The sequence below is a fragment of the Salvelinus alpinus genome, chromosome 2, assembly GCF_045679555.1.
Source record: "Salvelinus alpinus chromosome 2, SLU_Salpinus.1, whole genome shotgun sequence".
NCBI lineage: Eukaryota > Metazoa > Chordata > Actinopteri > Salmoniformes > Salmonidae > Salvelinus > Salvelinus alpinus.
Window position 1 is genome coordinate 64,024,011 of NC_092087.1, and position 21,439 is coordinate 64,045,449.

The window sequence follows — 21,439 nt, forward strand, 5'->3', positions numbered from 1 at the left end:
TGCCAGTCCGTGCCTAAGCCTGTGTTCCTGGCCTTGACCCAAGCATCATGTCTTTTATGAATGACCTGATAAACCCGGAGTGTAACAGGCATTCGATCTACCTTTAACTCTTAATTTTATGAATGGAGCATGATTATCCACAATAGTAGTGAAGACATCTGCAAAAAAGGCTGAAAGCTAAATCAGCTTCAGGGATAGCTGAAATACAATCAAGGCCACTAAAGTAAAGATAATGTAAAAAAATAAAAAAGCTTGTTCACAGAAGTTTTGTGATGACAGGGGGCTTAGATTTTTGTATTCTCACATCTCTAACACAAACAACTGGGCAATGGTAACTAATATCTTGGGCGAAGACACCAGTAGAAACATAGTTATAATAACACAAGAAAGATACGCGCTTCACTACGACATACAGGTGTATCCAAAATGCAGCAGTAGCCGCTGTAGACGTAATTTGCGCCGACCAACACTCACAGATCAGCTCGACAGAATGAGCACCACTAGGCTATCAAAGATTCTTACAGGCTTCATAGCTTCAACTTCAATAATTATAACTCTAGGCTACATTTCTGTCAAATTTGTGACTACGCAATGAGCGTAACCTACAGTAAGCCAAGCCGCCACTTCTCCAGGTGCGCAATATTTTCTGTGGGAAAGTTTCAGAAAAGCAAACTAACTCAAACAAGTGTATATTCATAGCTGATGTGAAATTTCCTACATGACAATAGCCAATTTGAGTAAATGCCCATTCAGAAAGCAACACACACACACACACACACACACACACACACACACACACACACACTATAGCAAGAGAACAGGGAAGAGGCGAAAAAGTTGGCTATGTGTTGTTTTCATAGTATTCACATCACTTTTACAGTAGCCTATCACACAACGACTGTGGAATGCAAATGAATGATAAGAGTGAACGTTTGCCTGCTTCTTTTTGGAGGCTACACACGGTATTGGTCCTATACTACTACGACATACAAAATGTACAAAAATGTAGGCCTATATGGTACACAATAACATTATGACTATAACTACTGTTCCCTGAAGGAGGGAAACGAGGTACAACATACTATGGGGGAGTCACACACTCGCAACTTCGGATGAAAGATATACAATCACGCCTGACAAGGCCAATGAAACCTGCGCCTTGCTGGAAGTCTCGCCTTCCACAGGTGATAACCGTGAGGCTCAGAATCATTCCTTCAATTTAATACCGCTCTTCACCGGGACCAGGAACGGGCGGTGCGGCGCCAAACAGGCATTGTACCTCGTTTCCCTTCTTCAGGGAATAGTAGTTATAGTCATAATGTTATGTTCCATTTCAGTCAGTCTACTTCTGTACAACATACTATGAGGAAGTATAATCACGCCCCAAGCCAAACCCAACGAGAAACAGCCCATGGCGGACAACCCAGACCTGACCTCACGGCGTGCTGCCTAGTGACTTTCCCCAGTCCCATCAATAAGCACGCTGTGGGCTACACTGGGAGCAATGACATCCAAGCCATAAAACCTCACAGAAGTGTGTGGTGATGGCCAACTCACCATAGCACAAATATCTCCTATAGTCAACCCTTTAAACAATGCCCAAGACGCTGCCAGTCCCCTGGTGCAGTGGGCGTGTACAACGCTAGGTAACTCTTGTCCCTTGCTGTTATATGCCTGGGAAATAGCCTCCACAATCCAGTGGGAGAGACGCTGCTTAGAGTGCGCTCTGCCACAAACTGAATTATCAAAACAGACAAAAAGCTGGTCACATAACTGAATATCCTGGGTCCTTCAATGTATGTGCATAAAGCTCACACCGGACACAGGGCATGTAACCTCTGTTGCTCTTCAGAAGCAAACGGAGGAGGCGAAAAGGGACATAGTTTAAAACCTAAAGACCTGTAGGACATAGCCATGACTTTCGAGGCGAAGGCCGCATCATTAAGGCCATAAAGGGGGAGAGAGAGACACAGCTGCATGTGAGCTCTGCATTTTTCAAAATATTTTTTACAATAACATAGATTTGGAGTTAGATAAACTTGGATTTTTCGGCCGGGACATATACAGGATGCTTCCCTCCACAGCATAACCTTCACTCACGATCAAAACCCCAAACCTACAAACTAATTTTGGACAAAATTACCTGGAAGGATTATGTTGGGGGTTACCCTGAGTGTCAGGTGTGGGGCTACACCAATGCCATGATTACTGTATATATGTGATAACCTTTGTATGCTTGCAATGCGCATTGATGGAAAAGTACTGGGTAAATGGAGATGTACTGCTTTAGTTCTCAGGCTGAGAACTGCCTGCACCTGCTGATAGTCACGCAGCCTCAAGGCCGAGATAGTCTAGACATGTTTTTCTCATCTTAGATACTTTGTATCTAATCCAATGCAACAATGTTAAGGTAGGTTGTATAAAGAGTGTTGTCTCCTGTTTCGTCACACAGATCTTTACTATAGACTACTGAGGTATTCTGTATGTGAATCTCTGCAATTGCAATTTATTACTAAAGAGTTTTATACCAAGGTCCCTGTGTCATCTATCTGGAAGACTGATTGTAAAGGAAACTTACATCACACCATGCAAAGGACCACCCAAAAATTACTACTACCAAAGATGCCTTTTTCCAAGCTATACAGAGGGTGCTCTGGCAAACAAACCGCGGAGACTTCAGGACACCATCCAACCTGGACTGAGACAGACCAGATACAACTTCAATTAGCACTGAGGTGTTGAATCCTTCGAGGCCAACAAATGGCAGGAGTCTCACAGGCTATCCACCCAAATCCAGAGGCCTTTGAAGCCCTCTCCCGCTGTTCAGAGATCATCCACTGGCATTTTCTACAAGAAATCTGCCTCCAGAAATAAAAGCTTCTCCCAAGTGGGTGTGACATCTACTCCTGTTGCCTGCTGCACTGCTGCTTGGATTCCACATGGCGATCTGTGCACCGTCTGCCTTGGCTTGTCTCCCCCTGTCTGGTACAGGTACCCCCACCACACTCCCCCCTCTCTCCCGAGCTTTCGCTCAACTCCAGGACACAGGCACTGTTGGGGCGAGTGACTCTGAACTTACAATGGCTAGCCCCAAGTCATAATTTTTTATTGTGCATTTTGCTATTTGCCTCATGACTCCTGCATGCTTTGTTGACTATGAACTTTCTTGTTTACCCAACCGTGGGACAGACTATGTTTGTTCCCCCACTCGGGACTCTCAATTGGTTACACAGACTAACCCCCTCTCGCCGGCTTTGGATTCATGTTACCTGATGAAATGTCTGTACAATATGATCTTGTTGCCATCTAATGCACATTCAAATGTCATAAATCAACACTGCAGAGCTCTCCCTGTCTTCTGTCATGCCTGGATTGTATTACTGTTGATGATATCTGGAAATGTGCATGTACACCCTGGCCCATCTACTGTTGCTAGCCCCAATTATGATATCAATTCTGATATATCTGATATCTGCTTCACTGATTACTGCTCTCGTAAAATCCTGGATTTTCTGCACATTAACACTAGAAGTGTATTACCTAAAATGGATCAATTGAAAGTGTGGGTTTACAGCTCCAATCCAGATGTGTTGGTCATTACTGAGACGTGGTTAATAAGAAAGAGTGTTTTGAATACTGATGTTAACCTTTCTGGCTATAGCCTTTTTCTGCAAGACAGATCTTCCAAAGGTGGGAAGTGGCAATCTTTACCCAGGATCACCTAGAGTGCTTGGTTGTCTTCCTCATGATGCCATCTATTTTGTGAAGTGCACCAGTCCCTCCTGCAGCAAAGCACCCCTCAACATGATGCTGCCATCCCTGTGCTTCACGGTTGGGATGGTGTTCTTCGGCTTGCAAGCCTCCCCCTTTTTCCTCCAAACATAACGATGTTCATTATGGCCGAACAGTTCTATTTTTGTTTCATCAGACCACAGGACATTTCTCCAAAAAGTGCGATCTTTGTCCCCATGTGCAGTTGCAAACAGTAGTCTGGCTTTTTTATGGCGGTTTTGGAGCAGTGGCTTCTTCCTTGCTGAGTGGCCTTTCAGGTTATGTCGATGTAGGACTCGTTTTACTGTGGATATAGATACTTTTTTACCTGTTTCCTCCAGCATCTTCACAAGGTCCTTTGCTGTTGTTCTGGGATTGATTTGCACTTTTCGCACCAAAGTACGTTCATCTCTAGGAGACAGAATGCGTCTCCTTCCTGAGCGGTGTGACGGCTGCGTGGTCCCATGGTGTTTATACTTGCGTACTATTGTTTGTACAAATGAACGTGGTACCTTCAGGCGTTTGTAAATTGCTCCCAAGGATGAACCAGACTTTTGGAGGTCCACAATTTCTTTCTAAAGGCACAGTCAACTTAGTGTATGTAAACTTCTGACACCCGGAATTGTGATACAGTGAATTATAAGTGAAATAGTCTGTAAACAATTGTTGGAAAAATCATTTGTCATGCACAAAGTAGATGTCCTAACGACTTGCCAAAACTATAGTTTGTTAACAAGAAATTTGTGGAGTGGTTGAAAAACGAGTTTGAATGACTTTCCGATTTCAACTGTTGGTCTAGAATGGGACACAAAGCTACGTAACTTTTCGTAATCAGGAAATACCACATGTACCAGCCGTCCCGGATCTTCGACATAGGAACCACTTAGATTGCCTGATTCTGGAGACTGGAGGAAATTTCCGCTCTCAAAATGGTCACTGAGGCTTCGGGAACAGTCGACGAGATGGTCAGTCAATCAAATGTATTTATAAAGCCCTTCTTAAATCAGCTGATGTCACCAAGTGCTGTACAGAAACCCATCCTAAAACCCCAAACAGCAAGCAATGCAGGTGTAGAAGCTTGGGGGCTAGGAAAAACTCCTTAGAAAGGCCGGAACATAGGATTAAACATAGAGATGAACCAGGCTATGAGGGGTGGCCAGTCCTCTTCTGGCTGTGTCGGGTGGAGATTATAACAGAATATGGCCAAGATGTTCAAATGTTCATAGATGACCAACAGGGTCAAATAATAATAATCACAGTAGTTGTAAAGGGTGCAACAGGTCAGCACCTCAGGAGTAAATGTCAGTTGGCTTTTCATAGCCGATCATTCAGAGTATCTCTACCGCTCCTGCTGTCTCTAGAGAGTTGAAAACAGCAGGTCTGGGACAGGTAGCATGGTTCCATAGCCGCAGGCAGAACAGTTGAAACTGGAGCAGCAGCACGGCCAGGTGGACTGGGGACAGCAAGGAGTCATCAGGCCAGGTAGTCCTGAGGCCCTAGGGCCCAGGTCCTCCGAGAAAGAGAGAAAAAGAGAGAGTGAATTAGAGAGAGCATACTTAAATTCACACAGGACACAGGATAAGACAGGAGAAATACTCCGGATATAACAGACTGACCCTAGCCCCCCGACACATAAACTATTGGAGCATAAATACTGGAGGCTGAGATAGGAGGGGTCGGGAGACACTGTGGCCCCGACCGACGATACCCCCAGACAGGGCCAAACAGGCAGGATATAACCCCAACCACTTTGCCAAAGCACAGCCCCCACACCACTCGAGGGATTTCTCCAACCACCAACTTACCATCCTGAGACGAGGCCGAGTATCGCTCACAAAGATCACCCCCACGGCATAACCCAAGGGGAGAATTTATAGCACGGCTTTTGATGATCCTTGGTTGGGGTCTAAGCAGATTATTTGTTGCGATTGCAAACGTAATAAAATGGTTGTCCGATACTCCAGGATTATGAGGAAAAACATTCAAATCCACAAATTTATTCCACAGGACAAAACTAGGTCCAGAGTATGACTGTGGTAGTGAGTAGGTCCGGAGATATTTCGGACAAAACCCACTGAGTCGATGAAGGCTCCGAAAGCCTTTTGGAGTGGGTCTGTGGACTTTTCCATGTAAATATTAAAGTCACCAAAAATGTGAATATTATCTGCCATGACTACAAGGTCCGATAGGAATTCAGGGAACTCAGTGAGGAACGCTGTATATTGCCCTGGAGGCCTGTAAACAGTAGCTATAAAACGTGATTGAGTAGGCTGCATAGATTTCATGACAAGAAGCTCAAAAGACAAAACACAGTGTTTTTTTGTTGGTAAATTGAAATTTGCTATCGTCAATGTTAGCAACACCTCTGCCTTTGCGGGATGCGCGGGGGATATGGTCACTAGTATAACCAGGAGGTGAGGCCTCATTTAACACAGTAAATTCATCAGGCTTAAGCCATGTTTCAGTCAGGCCAATCACATCAAGATTATGATCAGTGATTAGTTCATTGACTGTAACTGCCTTGGAAGTGAGGGATCTAACATTAAGTAGCCCTATTTTGAGATGTGAGATATCACAATCTCTTTCAATAATGGCAGGAATGGAGGAGGTCTTTATTCCAGTGAGATTGCTAAAGCGAACACCGCCATGTTTAGTTTTGCCTAACCTAGATTGAGGCACAGACACGGTCTCAATGGAGATAGCTGAGCTGACTACACTGACTGTGCTAGTGGCAGGCTCCACTAAGCTGGCAGGCTGGCTAACAGCCTGCTGCCTGTCCTGCACCCTATCTCATTGTGGAGCTAGGGGAGTTAGAGCCCTGTCTATGTTCGTAGATAAGATGAGAGCACTCCTCCAGTTAGGATGGAGTCCGTCACTCCTGAACAGGCCAGGCTTGGTCCTGTTTGTGGATGAGTCCCAGAAAGAGGGCCAATTATCTACAAATTCTATCTTGGTTGGGGCACAAAACAGTTTTCAACCAGCGATTGAGTTGTGAGACTCTGCTGTAGAGCTCATCACTCCCCCTAACTGGGTGGGGGCCAGAGACAATTACTCGATGCCGACACATCTTTCTAGCTGATTTACACGCTGAAGCTATGTTGCGCTTGGTTACCTCTGACTGTTTCATCCTAACATTGTTGGTGCCGACGTGGATTACAATATCCCTATACTCTCTACACCCGCCCGTTTTAGCTTTAGCCAGCACCATCTTCAGATTAGCCTTAATGTCGGTAGCCCTGCCCCCTGGTAAACAGTGTATGATCGCTGGATGATTCGTTTTAAGTCTAATAATGGAGTCGCCAATGACTTGAGTTTTCAATTTGTCAGAGCTAATGGTGGGAGGCTTCGGCGTCTCAGACCCCGGAGGAGTAGAGAACAGAGAAGGCTTGGCCTCTGACTCCGACCCGTTGCTTAATGGGGAGCGACACCGGTGGAGAACCGGAGAACCGGCTGAAAGTTTCTGTCGGCTGAGTGAGCGACACCGGTGGAGCATTCCTACACTACAGCATTTCCTTCCAGAAGCCATGAGAAAATTGTCCGGCTGCGGGGCCTGTGCGAGTGGATTTAAACTATTATCTGTGCTTACCCTTACCTAACGATTGTGTCTGAAGCTGGGCTTGCAGCACAGCTATCCTCGCCATAAGGTGATCATTCTCCTGTATATTATGAGGACATTGACTGCAATTAGAAGGCATCATGTTAATGTTACTACTTAACTTCGGCTGGTGGAGGTCCTGACGAACCACGCCCAGATAAAGCGTTCGGGGTGAAAAAGTTGAGCGAGGGAAAAACTAAAAACAGGCCCGACCCCAGTAATCTGCGTGAAGAGGAGGCAGAGAAAGAGAGGCCGGAGGGCAGGTTGCCTTCTGGGGAGTCAGAGACGATCAAATAAACCCCCACTCCCCTCAATTCTGCTTGCAAACATGCAATCTTTGGACAATAAAATGGACGAGTTATTGGGAAGATTAAACTACCAACGGGACATTAAAAACTGTAACATCTTATGCTTCACGGAGTCGTGGCTGAATGACGACAATATCAACATACAGCTGGCTGGTTATACGATGTACCGGCAGGATAGAACAGCGGCGTCTGGTAAGACAAGGGGCGGCGGTCTATGTATTTTTATAAACAACAGCTGGTGCACGAAATCTAAGGAAGTCTTGAGCTATTGCTCGCCTGAGGTAGAGTATCTCATGATAAGCTTTATTCCTTGTAGTTGTTTACTTACCACCACAGTCAGAGGCTGGCATTAAGATTGCATTGAATGAGGTGTATTCCGCCATAAGAAAACAAGAAAACACTCACCCAGAGGCCGCGTTCCTAGTAGCCGGGGACTTTAATGCAGGGAAACTTAAATCAGTTTTACCAAATTTCTATCAGCATGCCAAATGTGCAACCTGAGGGAAAAGAGCTCTGGACCACCTTTACTCCACACACAGAGACGCATACAAAGCTCTCCCTCTCCTTCCATTTGGCAAATCTGACCATATTGCCATCCTCCTGATTCCTGCTTACAAGCAAACATTAAAGCAGGAAGCACCAGTGACTAGATCAATAAAAAAGTGGTCAGATTAATCATATGCTGAGCTACAGGACTGTTTTGCTAGCACAGACTGGAATAGGTTCTGGGATTCCTTCAATGGCATTGAGGAGTACACCACATATGTCATTGGCTTCATCAATAAGTGTATCGATGACATCGTCCCCACAGTGACCCGTACGTACATACCCCAACCAGAAGCCATGGATTACAGGCAGCATCCGCACTGAGCTAAAGGCTAGAGCTGCCACTTTCAGGGAGCGGGACTTTAACCTGGAAGCTTATAAGAAATCCCGCTCTGCCCTTCGACGAACCATCAAACAGGCAAAGCGTCAATAAAGGACTAAGATCAAGCTGTACTACACCGGCTCTAATGCTTGTCGGATGTGGCAAGGCCTGTAAACCATGACAGACTACAAAGGGAAGCACAGCCGAGAGCTTCCCAGTGGCACAAGCCTACGGACTAGCTAAACTACTTCTAAGCTCGCTTCGAGGCAAATAACACTGAAACAGACATGAGAGCACCAGCTGTACCGGAAGACTGTGTGATCACGCACTCCGCAGCCGATGTGAGTAAAACCTTTAGACAGGTCAACATTCACAAGGCCGCAGGGCCAGACGGATTACCAGGACGTGTACTGCGAGCATGCGCTGACCAACTAGCAAGTGTCTTCACTGACATTTTCAACCACTCCCTGTCCGAGTCTGTAATACCAACATGTTTTAAGCAGACCACCATAGTGCCTGTGCCCAAGAACACTAAGGTAACCTGCCTAAATGACTACCAACCCGTAGCACTCACGTCTGTATCCATGAAGTGCCTTGTAAGGCTGGTCATGGCTCACATCAACACCATCATCCCAGAAACCCTAGACACACTCCAATTTGCATACCGCCCCAACAGATCCACAGATGATGCAGTCTCTATTGCACTCCACACTGCCCTTTCCCACCTGGACAAAAGGAACACCTATGTGAGAATGCTATTCATTGACAGCGTTCAACACCACTGTGCCCTCAAAGCTCATCAATAAGCTAAGGACCCTGGGACTAAACACCTCCCTCTGCAACTGGATCCTGGACTTCCTGACATGCCGCTCCCAGGTGGTAAAGGTAGGTAACAACACATGTGCCACGCTGATCCTCAACACAGGGGCCCCTCAGGGGAGCCCCTCCTGTACTCCCTGTTCACTCATGACTGCACGACCATGCACGACTCCAACACCATCATTAGATTTGCCGATGACCCAACAGTGGTAGGCCTGATCACCGACAACAACGAGACAGCCTATAGGGAGGAGGTCAGAGACCTGGCAGTGTGGTGCCAGGACAACAGCCTCTCCGTCAATGTGATCAAAACAAAGGAGATGATTGTGGACTACAGGAAAAAGAGGACCGAGCATGCCCCCCTTCTCATCGACAGGGCTGCAGTGGAGCAGGTTGAGAGCTTCAGGTTCCTTGATGTCCACATCACCAACAAACTAACATGGTATAAGCACACCATGATAGTCATGAAGCGGGCACGACAAAACCTATTCCCCCTCAGGAGACTGAAAAGATTTGGCATGGGTCCTCAGATCCTCAAAAGGTTCTACAGCTGCACCATCGAGAGCATCCTAACTGGTTGCATCACTGCCTGGTATGGCAACTGCTCGGCCTCTGACCACAAGGCACTACAGAGGGTAGTGCGAACAGCCCAGTACATCACTGGGGCCAAGCTTCCTGCCATCCAGGACCTTTATACCAGGCGGTATCAGAGAAAGGCCCTAAAAATTGTCAAAGACTCCAGCCACCCTAGTCATAGACTGTTCTCCCTGCTACCACACGGCAAGCGGTACCGGAGCGCCAAGTCTAGGTCCAAAGGACTTCTAAACAGCTTCTACCCCCAAGCCATAAGACTCCTGAACATCTAGTCAAATGGCTACCAAGACTATTCGCATTGCCCCCACCACCACACCACTGTCACTCTCTGTTGTCATCTATGCGTAGCCACTTTAATTAACTCTACCTACATGTCCATACTACCTCAACTAACCAGTGCTGCCGCACATTGACTCTGTATACCGGCACCCCCCTGTATATATTGTTACTTTTTACTGCTGCTCTTTAATTACTTGTTACTTTTATCTCTTATTCTTTATCTCTCTTATTCTGCCTTGGAAGTGAGGGATCTAACTTTAAGTAGCCCTATTTTGAGATGTGAGATATCACAATCTCTTTCAATAATGGCAGGAATGGAGGAGGTCTTTATTCCAGTGAGATTGTTAAGGCGAACACCGCCATGTTAAGTTTTGCCTAACCTAGATTGAGGCACAGACACGGTCTCAATGGGGATAGCTGAGCTGATTACACTGACTGTGCTAGTGGCAGACTCCACTAAGTTGGCAGGCTGGCTAACACCCTCCACTAAGTTGGCAGGCTCCTGCACCCTATCTCATTGTGGAGCTAGGGGAGTTAGAGCCCTGTCTATGTTCGTACCGGCATCCGGGAAAGGAAAGTCGCCATCAGTAATTCCAAGCTTCCTTAAGAATGCTACATGTCTTTCCAGGGAGTTTGTACGCAGTACGTGACAATGCACACATCTTTCAGAGAAATACTATAACCGCATGACTTGGGGTTGATCTCCACCCCGGACCCAGCTTGACTCGGCATCTTGGTCGTTCTCTTAGCCATCTTACTCATTGCACCAGCAAATTGAAGAATAACTAATTCTTCGTGATTAGAATGATTATGAGTACAAGTACAAAATTCAGCACACAACGTCCAGGGGGTGAGCACACTCTACCACTCCGGGAAAGTTTAAGTTGGCGCAATGTGAAACACTTTTCCAATTATTTGTTTTAGTGGCGTGAATAGTTCCTTTTCACACCGAGGTGAATAGCGGAATAATTGAAGGAATGAATCCGAGCCTGACGCTTATCACCTGTGGAAGGCGGGACTTCCAGCGGGATTGTATATCCTTCAACCGAAGTTGCGAGAGTGCGTCTCCCCCATAGTACACAACATGACCAAAAGTATGTGGACACCTGCTCGTCGAACATCTCATTACATGGCATTAATATGGAGTTGGTGCCACATTTGCTGATATAACCACCTCCACTCTTCTGGGAAGGTTTTCCACTAGGTTTTGGAACATTGATCGGGCACTGATGTTGGGCGATTAGGCCTGGCTCACAGTCGCCATTCCAATTCATCCCAAAGGTGTTTGATGGGGTTTTGGTCAGGGCTCTGTGCAGGACAGTCAAGTTGTGCAGGCCAGTCTCAACAAACCATTTCTGTATGGACCTCGCTTTCGGCACGGGGGCATTGTCATGCTGAAAGAGGAAAGGGCCTTCCCCAAACTCTTGCCACAAAGTTGATAGCACAGAATCGTCTAGAATGTCATCGTATGCTGTAAGGTTAAGAATAGTTTATCTATCAACAGCAATTAGAGCTGCAAAAGCAAGCAATGACATTAAAAATCACAGATAAATCTAACATGCATTGAAGTAAGAAGCAAAGACCTAAAGTAACTATACATTACATACAAAAATATGTCAAACAACCAGGCTTCCATGAGGGAAAACCAATGAATTATTCATTTCTGGCATGGCGGCCAGGGCCATGAAGGTTGTAACTTACCATTTATAAGAGCTGCAGCCTCCTCGATGATGTGCTGAACATCATGAGAAGTTTCTGATTCCATTCTCCTTCCTGGCAAAATGTTGTTGTCAGTTCCCTCTCAAATGCCAGCTGAACAAGCTGTGTCTGTGTTCACTGAATACGTTCTTTATGATGGAGAAGGAATTTTACACATTGCTGTAAATGCCCCCACATGTTATTCCATGTGCAGTACCAATAGTGCTGTCTGCATTACTGACAAAGGCCCGCAATATCTCTGAAGAACACTGAGTGTGGTACATTTGTTTTGTTGCTGGCTGTGGTTGCGATTTCACTTTACAAGAATGTGCAAGCCACAATAAACTCCTCTTCCACTGTTTCAGTTTTGGTTAGATCCAACAATGGCTCGACCATGTTCACATCCAAACAGTTTGGGTTCTCAGGATCCATGGCACATAGAGCTTCCCACCAGTTGACTATTTCCTTCGCTAAATCGTGATGACATTTCCCCCAGCACTTCATCTAAAGTGCTCAAAAACAGTCATTTACACTCCCTCTCTTCTCTATCATGCTGATCCAGTGTTCTTTTAACTACATACTCTTGCAGAGTTTTACTCGTGAGGCTCTGTCGTTTGCTTGGAGCTGGTGTGCTTGTGCCTCCTGGCATGCCTCCCAAGGATTTGTCAGCACACTCATACATACTGCGGAGAAGTTTGACACCGGTGTGCAGATCAATAGCTTCATACTGCAGTAACTTGTTAGGAAGGTCGAGGAGCCCCAGAATTTTGTGAGTCAACTTAAAAAACTCGGCTCTGTCGCTGCTTTCAATAAGCCTGTGGCCTCAAGTCTCACATCTGTGCCATATGCGCGAGTAGATTTGATTTCACCCAGCGTCTCTGTGATATTGTCACTTGATTTCAAAATGACTGACACCGTGGCCAGTCTATCTCTGATCAAGAAGTCTTTTACATTCTTTCTCAGTGTATTGTGCAGCTATCGTGGGTTTCCTAAAGAAATTGTACTGGGAGCTACACTCATTGAAAAAGTCTTGAGTAAGTGTCAAAACAAACCTGTACTGGCTCCTCATCACCGAGGTAGTGAGGTGCTAGTGGCTGGAGTAACAGAGGTGCAGGTGCTTGTTGTGATCATACTCTCGTGCTGCTGGTGCTAGGCCATGGCTCTTCTTGATCTTGTTGGTCAGCAGGCAACACGTGGGGAAGGGTGGGTATTGCATTGGCTGCTAGGCTCCTCAATCTCTGTGGTCGGGCTAGCAGGCTGCTAGGTGAGCTCAGCATCGGTCTCGACATGGTGTTCCTCAGTTTTTTATTGCTCTTGGCAGTGCCCAGCTATTTTCGGATACCCATGCTGATCAAAGCTTAGCCAACTAGCTATAATTATTCATTGCGCCACTACCAAAACTACCACTACCAATTGTTTTTAATAACCTGCCCAGGGACTGCGGTTGAAAATTAGCCGGCTGGCTAAAACCGGCACTTTTACTGAAACTTTGATTACTGTGCACTGTCCCTGTAAAAATAAACTCAATCTCAATGACGCTGTCTGTGAGAAGAAAAAAAAAATGAGGAGGGACATGTCAAAATGCAGATTTTCTGAGTTTTCCATGTGGGCTTTTAAAAGCTAAATATTGGTGCAGAATTTCTACTTCAATTATCTAAGTGGACCGACCCTTCAAGTAAGCTGTATCCACGGGGAATGGTCACTGGATCCTTCAGTATTTTTACATTGTTTAATTGAACCTTTATTTAGCTAGGCAAGTCAGTTAAGAACAAATTCTTATTTACAATGACGGGCTACCGGGGAACAGTGGGTTAACTGCCTTGTTCAGGGGCAGAAAGACAGATTTTTACCTTTTCAGCCTGGGATTCGATCCAGCAACCTTTTGGTTACTGGCCCAATACTCTAGAGCTCTAACCTGCCACCCCAGTAGATCCAGATAGATTGAAAAACGGATCAAGTCTATGGCCTCTGCCATGTTGATACACAAACTCACAGTCTGAGCAGCGGAGTGTCAGTATAAGTTATAACTGTTTGTTCTGAGGAGTAGGAGTGGTTTCCACTGAGCTCACTGAGCTCACCTGTATACTGTCAAAGGTCACTTCCTGGTTTTGTGAAACCTAACCATGAGGACAGAAAGTAACTGCGTTGGGTTATACAGTAAATAAATGACTCCTGAGGCATCATCCAGCAAGAAATGTGTTGTTCTGCTTTCTCTCTCTCGATGCAAACTGGTCAAGGGAAGCAGACAGAAACAAGTTGCAGTCTGCTGAAGCTGCAGCAGTAGCGGTGAATCACCTCTGTGGTAATGATTAATCATTGGAATTCAGGGCCAGCTTGAACACAATAGATGTGAAAGTGGAAGGGAGTCACTGATGCTATGTTTCGCATTGAGCAAAGAGGAGGACAGCATATCCTCTCCAGGGTAAACTAGAATAGCTGCTAGAAGATGACTCAGCATTCAGGCAGCTTGCAGGTGAGCATGTTTTTCCTGTTTTAAAGTCTCTCTTCTTCTCAAGGCAAATGTGTCAGCTTAATGTATCTAGATGTACAGTAGCATATGGTTTCTGTTAGGACATTTCTAAACAATGTTATTATTTGACACAGAAAATATATTACACAGCAAATATAGGATATGTCATGCCAGTTTCTAAATGCCAGCTTGTTTGTATAATGCCTAGGTCTGGTTTTGACTGGCATTATATCCAACAACCTTACCACCTGCAATCATGTGCCTCATAATTCAGGGATGTCTTATCCGGGCTGAGTATTTTGCTGATTATAGTGCTCAACGTACTGCACACATTTTTACAATGTCGTTTTATCATAAAATATGCTGAACTCTCAGACGATATTCATATATTGAAGTTCTCAACCCGCTCTGTTCTCAACCCGCTCTATTGTTCAATACGTGCTGTTTCAAAACCTGAAGGGTAGCTAGTCCTGATGCCTCTAATATGCTTAGTTGGCCTTTTATGCTATCTTAAAGAATGAAAAATAGAACAAATCTCTAATGGCAAAATATGTAAAAGATATGCTCTCTTTCTTCCACAGACTTGAATGGTACAGAGATGAATGCTTTGTGCACAATTCTTGCGGCCCTCACCATGATCTCTTGTGAGTTGGGGGACAATTCCGGACAGTACTCCTATGCCTCAGAGGCAGCCAACTTTGCCATTGACTTCCATAATCGCATGGACAAATATGCTTTTGCGTACAAGGTCGTCGACATTCTATCTGCCACGCCACAGGTCTGTAGACTGCACACTTGCACACCACTTGCAGTAAAATATTGTTTGTTTTATAATAGTTATAAATTCTTCAGAACTAACTGAACTGAAAAAAATACTTAATCACTAATTGAACTAAAATTGTAATTATGTCCTCGGATTTGGCACTAGACTTGAATGAGAATATTTAAAGTACACACGTAGATTAACGTATTCACCTTATGTAAATATTTCTGTTGACTTTTAGATTTACCCTCCTGCTCGGGTGAAGTACACCATGACAGTCAAAGTGGGAGAGACTGTGTGTAAGAACGAAGCCAATGTAAACTTGGCTGATTGCAGCCTGCAGAATTCACTGGATCTCAACGTAATGTATAATTTACCTGCTAAATCACCATTCACCTTGAAGTAAATAGTTAGCCTACAGTATATATTAATACGATTACCTGAGCTCTGATCATATACACAGTATTCGCCAGTTTCCCAGACCAAGATTAAACCTAGTCCTGGACTAAAAAGCACTTTCAGTGGAAATTCTACTTTGAGCATGCTTTTTGGTCCAGGAATAAGCTCATCCGGGCCAAGGAAACTGGCCCTAAAATATTCAAGTATCTGATGATGTCTGTCTCTCTCTTTTCAGACTATGATCTGCCATTTTGTCGTGCTTGAGGTCCCACATTCTGCCTTTCCAACTCCAAGCTACCTTCTGGTGGACCAGTGTAATTGACATGGACTTTGAATTTAAGTTTGTCAAAGCATTCTGGAATGAACTAACCCTGCTGCTGCATCACCACCATACATCTACAATTCTTTAAAAGCATTTTATTGTCAACACAAACACAATATTTGAAGCTTGACATTTAAACTTTGATTCACAGTCTTTGAACTCCTTTAGTACGTTTTACCTGTTATACATCTCCAATAATCCCATGGCCACCACAGTCAAGTTCTACTGATTAATTAAGAGGTTAATACATTACTTTAAAAAGGGAGTTTTGGTGTTGTTTTTTACTTGATTTAATTTATTTTTAATTTGTCATATTTCTTAGTAGTAGGAACACATTGGTATACTTTATTTCCCCATGGTTTTAAAAAGTGCCTTTGATGTAGGCCTATAAATGTTCACATTTAGAATAGCAGAGAAACTATTACACATACTACACGATTACACAATACACATAGCTTGCATGCCCTATATACAGAAAAGCCATTCTTCATTACCATGTAAGTCTACCTTTATGAGCACTGGAAGCAACACTTGTCAATGTGTTTGAACGTTGTCTTGCTTCCCTTTGTTTACTTTGGATGACTAAGCCATAAAGGCTGCCAGCCTGCCACACAGGTCAGCGCAGGAAGGGGAGAGACCAAACACAGGTGCACTTCTTCCACCGCTGTAAGGAACATCAGATATAAGAGACATGAGGTCATCTTCGGCAATGTTCTCTCAGAGTGTTCTTTCTGTCACAGACGTGTTAAATTCTCATGCAGTCATTACCCAAGTTGTGTATGTATAAGAAAGGGCACTGAGCCCTAGACTACATCATTTCAGTAGAGGTGTTCTTTTAGAATGAGGGGTGCTGTAGCTCTGCTGGTGTTGCTGGTCTGTCTTGGACATGGGCTCAGGGAGAGAGTGGAGGGTTCAGAGATAATTACATTACTCAACAGTGTCACAGGGAAGGGGGCGATAGCAGGGTGCAAGAGGTTCAATGCTTGATGATCTGAGCGCCCCCCTGAGTTGATGAGTACAATTTCAGTAGATCACTATTGGGCTGGTAGATCAGACAGGAACTTTGGGGCAAGGTCATTTAGTGCTTTGAATGTGGTTCATATTGCCTTATTGGGGATTCAGGACTTGGACAAGGAGTCAGTAAAGCTTAAAGACGCAAAGATGATTTGGTCAAATTCGTAGTGAGTCAACACCCTTGATGCTGTGTTCTGAAAATATTAGGAATTTTGCTCAGGCTTTTGGAAGTGAAAAGGGTATTGCTATAGTAAAGTTTGGAAAATGCTAATTTGATGTAGGCCTACTTCGCCCACTAATCCGGAGAGAAGGTACATTTTTATTGTCACACAGAAGATAGATACAGTGGTGGAAAAGGTACCCAATTGTCATACTTCTGTAAAAGTAAAGATACCTTAATAGAAAATGACTCAAGTAAAAGTGAAAGTCACCCAGTAAAATACTATTTGAGTAAAAGTCGAAAAGTATTTGGTTTTAAATATACTTAAGTATCAAGATTAAAAGTAAAAGTATAAATAATTTCAAATTGCTTATATTAAACAAACCAGATGACACAATGTTCATGTTTTTTTTTTGCCGATAGCCAGGGACACATTCCACCACTCAGATATAAATTACAAATGAAGCATTTGTGTTTAGTGAGTCCGCCAGATTAGAAGCAGTAGAGATGACCAGGAATATTCTCTTGATAAGTGTGTGAATTGGACCTTTTTCCTGTCCTGCTAAGCATTCAAAATGTAACAAGTACTTTTGAGTGTCAGGGAAAATGTATGGAGTAAAAAGTACATTGTTTTCTTTAGGAATGTAGTGAAGTAAAATTAAAAGTTGTCAAACATATTAATAGTAAAGTACAGATACCCACCAAAACGACTTAAGTAGTACTTTGAAGTATTTTTATTTAAGTATTTCCCACCACTGGATAGGTGCAGTGAAATGTGTTGTTTTAAGGGGTCAAATAAAAAATCGAATCAAACTTTATTTGTCACATGCGCCGAATACAACAAGTGTAGAGCTTACCGTGAAATGCTTACTTACAAGCGGTTAACTAACAGTGCAGTTCAAGAAGAGTTAAGAAAATATTTACCAAATAAACTAAAGTAAAAAATAATAAAACAATAACGAGGCTATATACAGGGGGTACCGGTCCCGAGTCAATATTTAGGGGTACAGGTTAGAGGTAATTTGTACATGTAGGTAGGGGTGAAGTGACTATGCAAAGATAATAGACAGGGAGTAGCAACAATGTACAAAACAAATGGGGGGGTCAATGTAATAGTCCGGTGGCCATTTGATTAGTTGGTCAGCAGTCTTATGGCTTGGGGTAGAAGCTGTTAAGGAGCCTTTTGGTCCTAGACTTGGCGCTCCGGTACCGCTTGTCGTGCGGTAGCAGAGAAAACAGTCTATGACTTGGGTGACTGGAGTCTGACAATTTTATGGGCTTTCCTCTGACACCTCCTATTATATAGGTCCTGGATTGCAGGAAGCTTGGCCCCAGTGATGTACTGGGCCGTACACACTACCCTCTGTAGCGCCTTACGGTCAGATGCCGAGCAGTTGCCATACCAGGCGGTATGGCACTACCACTGTTGTGTCGTCAGCAAACCTAATGATGGTGTTGGAGTCGTGTTTGGCCACGCTGTCGTGGGTGAACAGGGAGTACAGGAGGGGACTAAGTACACACCCCTGAGGGGCCCCAGTGTTAAGGATCAGCCTGGCAGACGTGTTGTTTCCTACCCTTACCACCTGGGGGTGGCCCGTCAGAAAACCAGGATCCAGTTGCAGAGGGAGGTGTTTAGTCCCAGTGTCCTTAGCTTAGTGCTGAACTTTGTGGGCACTATGGTGTTGAATGCTGAGCTTTAGTCCATGAATAGCATTCTCACATAGGTGTTACTTTTGCCCAGGTGGGAAAGGGCAGTGTGGAGTGCGATTGAGATTGCGTCATCTGTGAATCTGTTGGGGTGGTATGCAAATTGGAGTGGGTCTAGGTTACCCGGGAGGAGGCTGTTGATGTGAGCCATGACCAGCCTTTCAAAGCACTTCATAGCTACCGACGTGAGTGCTACTGGGCAGTAATCATTTAGGCAGGTTACCTTCGCTTCCTTGGGCACAGGGACTATGGTGGTCTGCTTGAAACATGTAGGTATTACAGACTCAGTCAGGGAGAGGTTGAAAATGTCAGTTTAGACACTTGCCAGTTTGTCTGCGCATGCTTTGAGTACACGTCCTGGTAATCCATCTGGCACGGGGCTTTGTGAATGTTGACCTGTTTAAAGGTCTTGCTCACAACTACAGAGAGCGTTATCACACAGTCATCCAGAACAGCTGGTGCTCTCGTGGATGCTTCAGTGTTGCTTGCCTCGAAGCGAGCATAAAAGGCATTTAGCTCGTCTGGTAAGCTCGTGTCACTGGTCAGCCATTGCTTTGAGGTTGCTGATGACCTCCCTCAGGGATTCTCGCTCTTTCTTCGGAGCAAATTTATCCCACATTTCAGCGATTTCGCCGTGAGTGGCCAGGTTTTCCAATATATCATGACCATGGTGCCTGTGGACAAAGATTTTGTATTATAACTTGCACCCAACCAAATATTTATGTTTTATGATAAAAATCTTACACAATTGATTTAACTGTAATCTATAAATAATCTCAACTATCTAACAGCTGGGCATTAACTCTTGCTTATTATGAAAACAAATGAATGAATTTGTGCAGTGCCTGGCTCAGGCGACCATTGCTATCAAGGAGGGTTGTGTTCATTTGGCACCAAATAGAAGAAAAGTGACTGACACAGGGAGGGCAACTACCTGGACTTGTCAATAAGAAACACACGTTTGTTTTCCATTGCAAAGTTTTATAAATGTTTTCCTTTGTGTGCCATCATGCACATGACCCAGTTCAATTAGCTGGAGGCTCTTCCCACCTGACTTCCAGTGCTGGGTCCACACACTGAGGTATAAAGAACTGGAGACTGCATCCAACATGTCTGACCGATATTGGTGATCTACTCACGTTAGTATAAGCAGATTCGTGGACCGTCTAAGTAACATCCGGTTTACACAGACAAACATCCACGGCCGATCCTTGCCATTCTGCCACCATAGGCGAGATCCCCGGATGTTGAAATCAGGCTCAATTTTGGTTCTAAATGAAAGTTGAAAATAAGTAATTTAATCCTTGGCCCAAATCAAAGCCAGTCTGAACCCGCACCAAATATTTTGTCCCTTGTCTTTGACAAGGTGGGCACTGTTTATCAAAGGGCGGCGTCAGGAGCGTCTTGGTCAGTTTAGCTCAGAAAATGGCGCCCTCGTCAATCTGCCCTATGGCGGCTGCCTAACAAGCGGGCCGGCAGTGCAAACATCACATACATGCGCACTAGCACCCAGTGCGCACAGGGAGCAACGCAACATGGCAGGCATTGGATGAATTTAAAATGTTCATATCTTCGGCAGTGAGTGATGGAGAAAAATTCTGCCTAAGCGACAATTATTTGAATAATTCAATGGATGTTTTGTGCACAAAGGTGGTGACTGAAATGTCTTATTAGGAATTTTCAAATCGGACTCTGGCAGTCTATAGAAATTGTCTTTCTGGACCGGACGTCAGTCAAACTGCAGTACAGAAGCAAAACTGTAGGTGCAAACACCCCACCCAACAGACTGTCGACCAATCGCGTTCACGTTATCATGCTGCGTCACGCGGTTGCTAAACTAATCGCCACGCAATCCCTTCTTCAGGGTATGAGTCGAGAAACGTGCTTCTTACCCTACAAAAAGAAATTAAACTGTATTTTAAGACAGTTAAATACTCTACTAACAAAAAAGCTGTTAGAATTGTAAGTGTATGTATGTCCCTTAAGGTCCTTGTGTAATTGTAATGTGATATTGTACCCCCTAGCTCGACTGTCCATTATATATAATCTATATACACTTGTGTTCCCTTATGTACTTTCTGTATTGATTTATTGTTAATAAAATATATATATATATTTTTTAAAGAGTCGAGAAACGTGCCTATTTTCCTCGAAAGTATCTAATGTCACGATTCCAAAGCTATACAATATTACAGATAGTAAGTTAATTATCTCACATCTTGGAAAATATTTCTAATGTTGTACTTCTTGTTGACAAAATTCATGCTAATGTTGGGTTTTTGAGCTCCCAATTGACTCCCATTCACTCCTTGGAGGAGAGCTCTTATTATCCCTTGAATCACCCAGAATGCACCTTATGACCCATTGCCTTAGCACGGGAAACGTACGCAATGGAGTTTCCCATCTCCTCAAAAGTATCTCTGACCTGACCCGTTGGTTCAGGAAGCGATCCGTGAGGTCCTCCCTTCTGGTCGTCACTAGTTACCACAGCCACAAAGTCATAAACCCCGCCTATTTGTACAATTTATCTTCTTAAATTTGCATTTTAAACCTAACCTTAACGACACTGCAATCCTTATGCCTAATCTTAAATGAAGACCGAAAACCACATAATAAAAGGGTCATAATATTTTACTATATAGCCAATTTGGACTTTGTGATTCTGGTAACTT

General features: G+C 44.2%; 1 protein-coding gene and 1 long non-coding RNA gene across 2 annotated transcripts in view; one reads left to right on the forward strand and one right to left on the reverse strand.

The window, feature by feature from the left end:
• The window catches only part of LOC139566484 (zinc finger protein 271-like), a 29,103-nt gene extending 12,952 nt beyond the window's left edge, over window positions 1-16,151 (forward strand). The window contains exons 2-4 of the mRNA XM_071387731.1: window positions 14,984-15,180; window positions 15,407-15,526; window positions 15,800-16,151. Of these exons, the coding sequence (XP_071243832.1) occupies window positions 14,984-15,180; window positions 15,407-15,526; window positions 15,800-15,886 (404 nt within the window). The 3' untranslated portion in view covers window positions 15,887-16,151. The remainder of the gene's footprint in view (window positions 1-14,983; window positions 15,181-15,406; window positions 15,527-15,799) is intronic.
• A 1,628-nt stretch (window positions 16,152-17,779) lies between these two features.
• On the reverse strand, window positions 17,780-20,247 carry LOC139566489 (uncharacterized). The gene is made up of 2 exons (XR_011673122.1): window positions 19,907-20,247; window positions 17,780-19,441 (listed from the first exon to the last, which is right to left on the reverse strand). It is a non-coding gene; the product is annotated as an uncharacterized lncRNA (long non-coding RNA).
• Between the last annotated feature and the right edge of the window lie 1,192 nt (window positions 20,248-21,439).